At 40.5% G+C, this 13,203-nt stretch overlaps 1 protein-coding gene across 7 annotated transcripts in view; it reads left to right on the top strand.

Moving 5' to 3' along the window:
- The window catches only part of pxk (PX domain containing serine/threonine kinase), a 64,128-nt gene that overhangs the window by 5,414 nt on the left and 45,511 nt on the right, over positions 1 to 13,203 (top strand). For all 7 annotated transcript variants that reach the window (XM_039773114.1, XM_039773115.1, XM_039773112.1 and 4 more), the window contains exons 2-3: positions 11,010 to 11,060; positions 12,843 to 12,890. In XM_039773114.1, the coding sequence (XP_039629048.1) occupies positions 11,010 to 11,060; positions 12,843 to 12,890 (99 nt within the window). The remainder of the gene's footprint in view (positions 1 to 11,009; positions 11,061 to 12,842; positions 12,891 to 13,203) is intronic.

Genomic DNA, 13,203 nt, shown 5'->3' on the forward strand with positions numbered 1-13,203 from the left:
GCTGGGTTGTCTCACCTGATATGTGCGTGAATGTGTAATTGTCAAATCGCTCTTTTATGGTGCTGTTTGAAGGCTGACTGGATTTTTGTTTTGCATGCCAATTATCTATCTATCTATCTATCTATCTATCTATCTATCTATCTATCTATCTATCTATCTATCTATCAAATATTTTTATTTTTCCCTGATTACTTTATTCTTTGGAGGAGCCTCATGGATCCAGAGTCCTGGGTTTCAGTGACACTTGGTCATTATCCATGTAGATTCTGAAGTGGGTTGTTTTTGAAAATGTTGCTCTGTTTTATTAATTGTTTGCAGCATGAATCATCTGTAAGGAGCCTGTAAAGCTCATATTTGCCCTTTTGGACTGGAAATATGGACAGACGTGCATAAAAAACAGATTTGCACAGAATTTGGAGCTTTCAGGGAGATGATTTTAATAATTAAGAACATAGCAAACATTTTGAGTAATCTGCCCTTCTGTCATCTCGATGATATGTTCACATTTGTTGTTCTTTTAGTGGTCTCTGTTCTTTGTAGAAATCCTCTTATGCACCTGTGCCTTTGTGTGTTTACTGTATACACATCTCGGCCTGCAGGGCGTCCAGCACCTGCACATCAAGTAGGGGCACGTGGGTTAGTGGCATTGGGACTAATAGAGGAAACCATCAGTGAGATTACGCTCTTAAAAGTACTGGCTCTTCAATGACATTAAATGGTTCTTTACTGGTTTGTATGGTTTCTCCTAGAGCCATGCCATTCTGGGAAATGTTCTGTGCATGTGAAGGTGGTGTTTTGTGCTTTGAAAAACCTCCTAATATGTAGGAAAAAATGTTTAATGTATGGTGGGCTACCTAGTAGGACACCAAAGAGATTAAGAAGACCTGGACTACACCTGTGTGTTTATATGCCGTGAGAGACCATTTAAAATCCTGAGCCATTGGTTATTTACTGTTACGGACGTAAAGAAATAAAAGTTCTTTCTGGAACCTTCATGTGGATGAAAAATGGTTCTCCTATGGCATCATCCTGAAGAACCACACTTGCATCTTTATGCTTAACAGAGTAGAATCAGGTGACCCAGCAATGTCCCAGAAACAAAGAAACACAATCTTGAGGTGATTTTCACACTTAGAGTTTGTTTGCTTTGAGCGGAATCAGGAAATGGCCACTAACTTTGTTTTAATCTTCAGTTGCATTTCACATAGCAAACTTTCAGGCTAACCAGAAGTAAAGTTAAGCACCCACAGATGTATGGTGGACTATTTGTTTCCCCCAATTGGGCACAAACATTTTTTTTCCCTCTTGAAAAATTACCGTAAAGATTTGACAAAAGTAACGCTTGTATGCCGGCATATCTGAGACGATTATGTGGTTTGTTTACCAAGCAGAGCTCAGTGAGCAGAATGTAATTTATCTGATAACTAGAAGAGAACATGCTACAGAAAGCGCACATTTCATCTTGTTGACTCTGTGGCAAGTGACGTGCCTCAGTTGTATTCAGACAGTAGACGTATCGGGTGAATTTAATTTCGCTTTGTGATGTTGCATATTTACTCTCCAGTAGCCTGAAGGGCACCAGTATTTAGGTTCTCTCAAATCACAAGTCTGCTCTCTTTAGGCCGGTTTTACATGGCAGTGATTGATTCACTTTTACTAGGCGTTATCAAAAGTTAATATGCCACCACATTGACAGGGCATCTCACTGCGCACATCACTTTTGCGGAGTAAGATCAGGGTGTTTAATCATCGCTTGCAAAGGGCATTCGATTCTCACCAGCTCTGTGTGGTGCCCGTTGGATCTGCCTGATCAGCCTGATCACATGTGAATCTACACTGTTTTTTTGTTTTTTTTAATGTGATCAATTGTTATCCGATTTGAATTCTCTGAGGCTCTGAGGTTGAATCGGATGCTGGGATTAATCTGATTGACTGGCACTCGTGTGAGGCTGAATGTATGTGTGGATTTAGTTTTGTACTGCAGTTGCCTAATTACTGATAGAAATGTTTCCCATAATGCACAGTATTTCCTGTAGTATGTCAGAACACATTCATACCTCACCCAAATGGCTCCAGAGTTCACTTGATAATGCATCAAGTTTTGGTAATGCACCAAGACCACCGTTTCCAAAGGGTCTCAGGATGGCTAGTTTGGCAAACACCAGAGTGGGATTGGCATGTTCACATCTGCATAAACCAGTGGTGCCCACAGTGGCTACAGGTTTTCATTCTAATCATTTTCTTAATTATTTACCACTTTCTGCTGCTAATTAACTTCATTTTATTGATTTGCTATTTAAGACTCCGACACTTTAAATCAGCAGTGAGCAACATCAGTCCTGGAGGTCCGCAGTGGCTGCAGGTTTTATTGCTTCATGAGTGACATTTTTCTGCTTCATTTTCATTGTTAAGATTTTGAACCCTTAATTCAGGGTGTGAACGCTGGCCCCGGCACAGACAGACGGACAACATATTTTTCTCCCCACACACCGTTTATTTACAATATATACAATAATCATAAAAGTCACGTGCACTCACAACCCCAGCGCCCTTGGCACTGAATCCCCCAAAGTCCAGGGCCCACAGTCTCTGTGCCTTTGCTCTGGCCGCCTCCTGTCCTCTCTCCAGCTCCGTCCTCTTCCACCCGACTTCCACTAAGTGACTGGAGGGAGGCGGCCCCTTAAATAATGCCACGGATGAGCCCCAGGTGTTTCCGGCCTCTTCTCTTTAGCCACGCCCCAGCGTGGCGGAAGTGTCGGCTGCTTTCCTGGCGGCTCTCCGGGCGCCACACAAAGTCTTCCCCCCGGCACTTCCTGGTGTGGCGGAAGTGCCGGGCTCCCGGGATAATTAGGCACCGGGGCGCCGCCTGGCGGTGGCCACGGGTCCCTACAGGGCTGGGCTTCCAAGCCCTGTACCCGAGGCCCCCTGCCTAACCAGGACGGACGCCCCCACTCAGTCTGGAGGAGGCACACGCCCTCCTCCGGTCTTCCAAGGCGTCCCGGCCGGGCTCCATCCCCGGCCAAAGACCACACAGGGTAAACCGGCATCGGGGCGCCGCCCGGCGGTGTCCGCGGGTCGCTACAGGGCTGGGCTTCCAAGCCCTGTACCCGTGGTCCCCTACACAACCAAGACGGACGCCCCCTTGCGATCTGGAGGAGGCACAAGCCCTCCTCTCCTCCTCCTGGGCGTCCCGGCCGGGGACCACAAGGGGTAGGCAGTGTCGGTCCCGGAGGACCGCAGTGACTGCAGGTTTTCATTCCAACCCAGTTGCTTAATTAGAAACTATTAATTATTTAATTTGATGGTTTGTTAGTCCGCAGTGTTAGGTTCTTATATCATAAATTTTTTGCTTTCCAAGGATATCATCTAAATGATTTGAAGCCTAATAATTTTCTCTTAAGTGTTTTATTTTTTATTTTATTGATTTTATCACAATCAAATAGCATTGCTTACAAGTAACTAAAGTTTTACAAAAAACAAGGTTTGGAACAAATCAGCCCCCGGCCCCTGAGAAAGAGAGCCAGTCCAGCAGAGTAAAACTTAAAGCTAGTAAAAACAGGTAAATAGATAAATTAATAACTGAGTAAAGATAAATGGAGTAAAAAGAGGCGAGAGAATCCGCTTCCTCAACTTAAATGCTTATTCTAAAGTGTTATTGATCAGATCCTGACAGGTTTTGGAAAAGTTTTGTACAGATCCTCTAAGTGCGAATTAGATGTCTTTTCCATTTTCAAATAGTATAAAACATCAGTTACCCACCGACTTAGATTAGGAGAGTTAGGATTCTTCCAATTGAGCAAGATAAGTCTACGTACCAATAGTGAAGTAAAGGCCATTAAAATTTGTTTGTCCTTCTCCACTTTAAGCCCATCTGGGAGTCCACCAGACACAGTTGTTAGTGGATTAGGAGGGATTGTGACACCAAAGCTGTTTGAAAGGCGTTTAAAGATTTGGGTCCAGAATGATGTTAATTTGGTGCAGACCCAAAATATGTGGCCCAGTGAGGCCGTAACTTGATTGCAGCATTTGCAGGTTGGATCTTGCCCTAAAAACATTTTGGACAATTTTAAACGAGAGAGATGCACTCGATATATAATTTTGAGTTGAACAATTCTATGCTTTGTGCATATTTATGTATGCTGCTACTGGAGTATGTGAATTTCCCCTTGGGATTAATAAAGTATCTATCTATCTATCTATGGAGCTCAAGTGAATTCTGTGCATTGCTACTTTCCACTCCTTTTCTGAGATGCTGAGTGAGAGATCCTTGTCCCACTGTACTCTTGGAACCTTGAAACGGAGGGGCTGTAAAATGGTTTTATATATTACAGAAATGCTGTCTGAGTCCTCAAGACTGATCAATATTTTTTCTGGCATAGAGTTAGGTGGGAGGTGAGGAAAATTGGGCAGGTTCTGTTTAACAAAGTTTCTGATTTGAAGATAGTGAAGTGTGTGGCTGGAAAGTTAAATTTGGAGTGTAATTGTTTGTAGGATGCAAAGACGTTATCCATGTACAGATCTCTAAGTGATTTAATCCCGAATGTTTTCCAGACATTAAAAACTGCATACGTTTGAGAGGGTGGAAAAAGGTGGTTCTCATGCAGAGATTCTCTTAAGTGTTTTATTAAACCAAATAGTGCAGGATGAATCCACACAGAAGTGTAAATAGAAGCAAGTTAGATGGACAACTGCTGGCTCCTTTGTCATTTGCATCTAATTGCTAATAAGGAGCCATGCAGCTGTTTAAGACTGAAATAAGCAGTTAAGGGTGGGGGGCCTTAACAAGCGAGACCACTAAGATGAAGCCTCAAAATGTCACTTGAGCAAAAATTGTTTCATCAGCAATAATTCTCATTAAGAAGCTGATGGAACACAAACCTACAGCCAGTGCGGCCCTCCAGGACCGACATTGCCCACCCCTGCCGTAATTGATTACTGTCATTGTAAACGGCTGCATTCACTGTTTTTAATGGCTCCTTATTAGCAATAAATTGAAAATGACAAAGGAGGCAGCAGTTCTCCATCTAGCTTCTTTCCATTTACATGTACTGTGTGTGTATTCATTGTGCTCTATTTAGTTCAATGAAGTACTCGGAAGGAAATAGAAGAGAAAAAAGTGAAGGACTGAAAAGGACTCCTTTGTTTTAGGCTTCAGATCATTTGCATGATATCCTTAGAAAAGAAAAAAAAAGTATGGTTTAAGAATGTCCTGACATTGCATAGTTAAAATCCTAACAAGTCGTGACATTAAATAAGACCTGTTATTGGCAAGGATTGTTTTCTAATTAAGCAACTGGACTATGGAGGAAATCACCCCAGAGTTAATTAAAAAAAAAAAAAAAAATTAGGTGTGAAAGTACAAAATGCAGGGCACAACAATATCCCAGTGATTTTATAAGAACTGGGGAAGCAGCTCTTCTGGGCCTCAAGTGAAGATCTGATAGCAGTGTGCTGCATGGACTTCTTAGTCCTCTGAGCAGACTACGAGTGGAGCTTCAGCAAATCTGAGAGAGAGTGTCGTTCGGGGAGCTTAACAGTCATACACTGCGGCGGAGGTGTGTGGCAGAGGTGGAAATAAGCCCCAGGAGCATAGCTCCAGGCTAGAGCAAACTGCACTGATTATGGGCATCAGAATGTAAGGGCTTTTAGTTTAGTTAGTTTCATTTATACGTATTGGACTGGTGTCGGAACACAGAGGAACTATAGAAGAAAGGCCAGAGCACGCTTTTCTCCTTAGCATACTGCATTCCTTTAATGTGGGGAGTTACAGTATGTCCTTCACATCTTCTACAACTCTGTGATGGCCGGTGGGATTTTCTATACTGTGGTGTGCTGGGGCTGGTAACTTCACTTCAAGAGAGGCCCACTAAGCTAATGAAAAGGGCAGGCTCAGTTGTGGGACATATTCTGGAACCCCTGGAGGTCGTACAGGAGTAGTGTATGAAAACAAAACTGAGTGCCATTATGAACAGTGCTGCACATGCTCATTCTGACACACTAACACTGAGGACTTTCAGTAGAGAAATGTGTCAAAAAAACACTACTGGGGGGCTCCTTTATACCAACAGCAATACATCTGCATAACACCTCACTGGGACTGGGACCGTCAATGTAGAACTTTTCTTTCTTCTTAATTTTGTTGCTTTTTAGTCATGCTGGTGTGGGTTTAGACCAAAGTATGCGTGTTTATATTTATTTAGCTACATATTTATGTATTTTTTTAAGAGCCACTGTAAAAAAAAAAAAAAAATCCCTCTGGGGACAAACAGATATAGAAGTATCTATCTATCTATCTATCTATCTATCTATCTATCTATCTATCTATCTATCTATCTATCTATCTATCTATCTATCTATCTATCTATCTATACTACAAGTATCCATCCATCTGTGGTATCTCTTATATTTAGTTATGTTCTGAATTTCATTTATGCATTTTATTTATTCCATGTGTGCTTTATTCTGAATATGTGTGTGTACAATCTTTGTAATTTTAATTAAAAAGAACAGAAAGTTCAATTTTTGTATTGTTTGTGTTGTCTTAGTTGATTACACATAATTTTAAAATCTGAATCAGAAAATAAGTCTGAAAAAACAGAAAATGGGGAAGATGAAACCAGTTTTGCAGGGTCCCACTCATGACATGACATGACAAAGACACAAAGTTGCTGTATTATACATGGAGTGAGTTGGCTCACCAGCTTTGTGACGGGTTGGCCTACTCTTGTGCACCCCTAAACTTAACACACTGGAATTATTCTTATCTAATTTTAATTTGTTATTCTTTGCATCTAACTCTACTTCTTTGACATCTTGTAAAGCACTTTGAGCTTCATCATTTGTGTGATAGTATGCGATAGAAATAAAAGTTGTTGGTGTTGTTATCCAATATTATGTTTTTATTAACAATATGACAGCATTCACTGTTAAAATGATTTACTGTACTGTAATAAGATAATCAACCATCCCTCCATTTTCTGTCTTGCTCATCCAGTTCAGGTTTGTTGGATACAAAGAGTTCAAATTGCGTTACTGCCAGAAGGGATTCTACTCCAGTGGGCCGTTGAGCAAGGCCCTTAACCTGAAAATTGCTCCAGGGTGCTGTACGATGGCTGACCCCGATAAGGTCATGGGAAAAGACAATTTCCCCCCTGGCATTAGCAAAGCATATAAAATCAAATTAAAAAAAAAAAATCAAAGTGCTGCATCTATTCGGAGAGGGGCAAGTATTTATCAGGGCCCACTGTGATGCCTCAGCCTTTGCTTTGTGGTGGGTACACATCATTCACTATGCAGGATCACAGCTGTGCAGCTCTCCTTTGAACCAGTCTGCCCTCTCGATAATCACCCACTGCTTTGTGTGTTTGTCTTTTACTTGAACAACATAACAGACACCATACTGCGTGCGCAGTTCCATGGTGTGTGGTGTGCACAGCTGCTGCTGAGGCCCATGTGCGCCGCTTGCATTCCTTTTGCTCTCCTGTAGTCGTCTTTGTCATGGTGTTCATCTCATTATGGAGGAGGGGGGAATGGGTAAGTTCACTGTCAAGACTTTTCACTAGGTTCATTTCTCCTCTTTCACAGCATTCTGTAAATAAAAATCTGCTTAACATGCAAGGCAATAAAATCACTTTTGTTTAGTCCATGCATGAGCGACGTCTGTCCTGGTGGGCCGCAGTGGCTGCAGGTTTTTGTTCCAACCCAGTTGCTTAATTAGAGCTCAGTCCTTGCCAGTAACAGATCTTATTTAATATTATGGCTTGTTAGTGTTTCACCTCTGCCATTTCAGGTCATTCTTAGATCACAGATTTTTTTTCCCTTTCCAAGGATGTCCTCCAAATAATTTGAAGGCTAAAATGAATGACTACTTCTGAGTCCTTCACTCATTTCTCTTTAGTTTCCTCCAAAATATTTTATTAAACCAGGTAGTTTATGAAGAATACACACAGGTGTGTAAATGGAAAGCAGTTTGATGGAGACCTACTGGCTCTTTTGACGCTTGCATCTTATTGCTAATATGGAGCCTTTAAACAGAGAATACAGCAGCTTAAGACTTAAATAATCCATTAAGGGTGGGGAATCTTAACAAACAAGATAACGAAAATGAAGGAGAAATAATATAATATATATATATATACTGTATATACATACATACTAGGGGGCTTTGCCCCCTGCTTGCTTCGCTCGCCAAACCCCCGTGCCTACACTACGCTCTAGCTTCTTTGCGGATCTGCCGCTCGCAAATGGAGATGCGGATGTACAATTTACTAACTATTTTACATTACAGCGAGTAATTAACCATATTAAATAATAGTAATACATAATTTAAAAGTAAATTATGTTTCATGTTGTGTTAGAGTTATTTGTTGCATAATATAATTTCATTCTGTTTGGCTTTGAAATTAACACACAAAAACTTTTTAAACTTACACTTTTATTGTAAAACTTCAGTAAAAAACATTTTTTGAATTACGTTTTTGTCAATATTACATTGAATTTTGACTCTGTGTCTGGACTTTCATCATGACAACGCAACATATAACTGCCAGTGATTGAATTTCGTTTCTTTCTCTCTATTAAATAAAACGATTTTTTTCGAATATTTGGCTCTGAGATTTGTTAATTGTCATAGCAAAAGTTATTCTAACGGGAAACTTAACGTTTTAATACGAATGGGATATCAAGATCCCCTTTGGTGTCTAATGTTATCCCCTGAAGTTGTACTACATTACCTTTCCTGAATACATCCTTCTTTTAACAGTAATTCGTGTGGTGGATGACTGGACAGTGTTAACACTTTTAGATATTCTACAGGATATTGTAAGTTGATGTTTTTTTTATCCTGCGGTGGACTGGCGCCCTGCCCGGTGTTTGTTTCCTGCCTTGCTCCCTGTGTTGGTTGGGATTGGCTCCAGCAGACCCCTGTGACCCTCTACTTAGGATATAGCAGGTTGGATAATGGATGGATGGATGTTTTCATCTTCCGCACCATCACCACCAACAGCAGAGTCTATTGATATGCATTTAACTAATTTGCCGTGTAACTGATCAACATTTTTGGCGTTAATTTGTTTGACTTTGTTTCTCGGTGCTAGGATTGCCCGTGTACTCATTTTTACTGTTGATAACCCTTTGTGATGAAATTCTTCAATAAGATTTGGACATAATATGTCGTCTTTAATTGGGAACTTAAAGTGAGGAAAACGTTAAAATTTGTAAGAGCTGAGAGAGAAAGAACTATGTCTGACAAAAGCATTCACATGAAAGAGGTGAGAGGACCGTGCGAGTGGTTGAAAATGATTGAGAGGATGGAGGGACTTGAAAAAATCTCAAGGCAAAAGTCTCATCTCGCGGGACTTGAAAAAATCTTCCAAAAAGTCTTGTCTCATTGCAGGATTTTTTTATATAGTAGATATATATAGTATATATATGTTCTGGCCAAAACCCGAAGTTCAGCCAGTTCCCGAATTGGCCGGCCATTTCGCATTTTGGCCGCGAGGTGTGGCCAAAGTCAGAATTACTAGAAATGACCAGCATATATGCTACTTTGGCCAGCCATTTCACGCAGTGGCGAGAACTCCCTGGCCAAAATCTGATGCGCTGATGTAAGACTGTCCGCTCAAGGTGCGAAGATGCTTAAAATCTTTCAGATGCAGATTCAGAAGTGAGTTTTCCATTCTGCACGAGAAACTGCTCAAGGCGGGTCTTGTTCAGAAAGCGGACGCTTAGGGCTAAAATGATAACAGAAATGTGAAATCTACTTATATACCTAATCTTAATTATTGTGAAACAGCCAAGTGGCGTCCGCTTTCTGAACAAGAGCCGCCAAGGCTACACTTGATGCAATTGCACTACTAAGCACGCAACAAATTGCTGCTCATGCTTTTTCTTCATCCAACTTTGGCTGATCACCCCATGCCATTTCGCAAACTGGCCAGCAAAATCCGAAATCGAGGAAAAGATCGGACATTGGCCGGTCAATTTACAGCGACATTGACCATTTCCCAATTTGGCCGAACACTTCCTGCTTTGGCCGATTTCGGTTTTGGCTATAACATATATATATATATATATATATATATATATATATATATATATATATATATATATATATATATATATATATATATATATATATATATATATATATATATATATATATATATATATATATAGAGCTAGAAATCCACAAAGGGAGAAAATGAATTTCATATCTTAAAACAGTCTTTTATTCCTGTACTTTCAACACCTATCGGGTGTCATCATCAGAGGAAAATGATTAGACATACAGGACTCAAAGGCAGTATATAGCAATTGCGGGGTGGGGAACGGTGGATTAGTGAGGTGGGGTTCAGAGGGTGTTGGTCTTAGTCTTTTTCATTATTTGGACGTCCTTTATTTGAAGTCTGTTAATGCTAAGTTCATGTACAAGTACTTGTTAATGGCGTTTTCATTTGATAGCCACAATTCATCCAGTGCTGTGCACGTTTTGTATTTATTTATTGTATTTGTATTTCTGTGAACTGTTCTGAGAAGGTGTACATATGACAGTAACCTTGACTTGGCTTGACTCTGTGAGTGTGATAGGCCCAGGTCAGCACTGCTGAATGTATGCTGTATGTGACAAAACCCTAGTGTGACTATGATGTGCGGTAACATGACATCTGTGTGTCCCTTTGCTTGTTTTCAGGATGTATGCAGGGGTGCGAATTTAACTCTGACTTATGTTAAGTTCTGGCCACTGTAATGGGGACTTGGGGAATGTCTCCTACTTGCAGCTTGATGTTTCCCCAGTTTCCCAGGGTTCTTGTGAGATTTATGGTAATGGCGTGTTTTTCACTATTTTTGGGTGCATGTGTGTTGCCAGGACTGGCTCTCTCACGTTACTGCGGAAGTCTTGTCTTCTTTGCATGATTAGGTTTGTATGAGGTGTGCTCACTTATGTCTGTCTAAGTGGTATTTATAAGAACAGTGGTCTGACAACTTCTCTTTTTTTTGTTTTGTCTAAGGAGTATATCATTCGTGTTCAGAGAGGAGTTTCATCAGAATGTACTTGGCAGGTAAGTTTCTAAGACCAGGGTATTGACACGTGTAATCTAGAGGGTTGCATTTCTGCAGAAATCATGCCATGTGGTCACATAACCGGCTACAGAACTGCAGCAAACTTGTGGACCAAAGGAAATATTTTGAGCCATTAAATATATACAGAATGATAAATGTTCCATATTAGTTATGCATACTGTAAGTAATTTATCTAAGAAAACAAGCAATCTTTTAATGATAGCTGCACATCTTTTATCAATCTCTCAGTCTCCTTCAAAAAGTGAGCGTCATTTTGGCCACCAGCATACTTAACTGATCAGTGTGGGAACAACAGCAATATGAAAATGTGCACATTAAACATAGAATCTTAGGAATACACAGTGCAATATTCTTCTTGTTTTTTTTTATATTATGATTAAAGTAACTATTCTTATCCCTGTTGCATGGGAGAATCTCACCTTGCACTTTTGCAGTTCTTCCTGCTGTCACACCTGCACAGTGGCTGGAGAGCTAAATACTATAAGAAATGACCTTAACACATTGGCTGCCACAGTGACAATGGGTACGTTTGTTGCTGATGCCATTGTAAAATCAGGGTGCTATTTTAAGATTGTAACTGGCTGTGCTACCCATCTAAAAAATCAACACAGACTTCAGTGTTAACGTCTGTAGCGCACCATGCAATGCATATATCTCTGTTATAAGCTATTGGGTATGGAGTTTGGAAAAAAAAAAAAAAAGGTAATGTTTGATGTGCCATCTGTTGGAATGATTAATGCAATGCATATGTCTCTGTTAGATGCCATTTGGTATGGGAATCATAAAATGAGGGTTAATATTTAATGATGTGCTCTGTTATGGAATGACAAAGATGGCACCTGGATGAACACACAAACAGACAACAGAGACACTTCCTTTTATTAAGGTAGATTAGCTGTGCTACACATCAAAGACGGGTCAGATCTGAGTAATCAGCGCAGAATTCTGCATTAACATTTGCAGTGCACCATGCAAGGTATTAGTCTCTGTTGATTTTTAATTTATATACATATAGAAGACTGGGAGAGAGGGGTAGATGTTGGTGGGTCTTTGATGGATTCAAACCTGTAATTTATTATCCTGTATGTGGAAATGTGCATTGTGGTGGTCCGGGTGTCTTCTCCTTGGTGTCTTCCTGCTTTGCATCAGATGTTGCCAGGGTATGCTGTGTTGTCTTGTGACCAAGAAGTATGCCAAGGGGTCTGAAAATGAATAGATAGTTACTGTTTATGTATTATGGTCCAGGTAAAGTTTTAGTTTGATTTTTTTTCCCAGTAGAGAACCACACACGTAACAAATACTGGTATTTTATTGTGAGATTACTCCTGTCTTCTCAAAAGCCGCAAGGTGGCTGCAGTAGTTACAGCTGTGGAATTCCAGCTCCAGCAGATCAGGACTGACTTGGTCACGGACCCTCTTGAGTTTGCCAGTCTTCCCTGTGATACAGTGGGTGTGTTTCTGGATTTTTCTCACACATCCCAAACTCATGTGTAGTAAGCTTGTTACTGGCCATACATGAAAGAGCACAATAGTATGTGGTGTTTGTGCCCGCTGAAGGACTGGCGCTCCCATCCAGAGGTGGTTCCTGCTTCGCTCCTGTTACCATTAGGATAGACTTGCAGCTTCGGCAAACCTTAAGATGGAATAATGTTTTCAAATAGATGGACAGAAAGATAGCTGGATGTCTTCTCAAGCTACATGCCTCTGCTTGTAACCTTTTAGGTATATTATGCATTTTAAATCTCAGTATTTTTTGGCAGGTGATACGAAGATACAGCGACTTTGACATGTTAAATAACAGTTTACAAGTAAGTACAGACCAGTTTCTAAGTACTACGCCTTTCTCATTGATTCACTGTCGTAAGTGTAGTAGTACTCATTGTAACACTCTCCTCTCATAAATATGAATGTATAGCCTCCATCATGCTTCATTATCCAAAGGCATGCAATTATAGATCAAACATACGTGTTTATGTGTTATGGCAGATCTGCACTTTCTTCGGAGTCAGTTTTTCTGCATGTCACGAATAAAAGGACATATATTTTCACCACACAAACGTTTGAGGCTGACCAATGGATGCGACCGTTCCATTAGACCAGTCTAAATGTGGTGGTTCATCC

This window comes from Polypterus senegalus, chromosome 12 (genome assembly GCF_016835505.1).
Source record: "Polypterus senegalus isolate Bchr_013 chromosome 12, ASM1683550v1, whole genome shotgun sequence".
NCBI lineage: Eukaryota > Metazoa > Chordata > Cladistia > Polypteriformes > Polypteridae > Polypterus > Polypterus senegalus.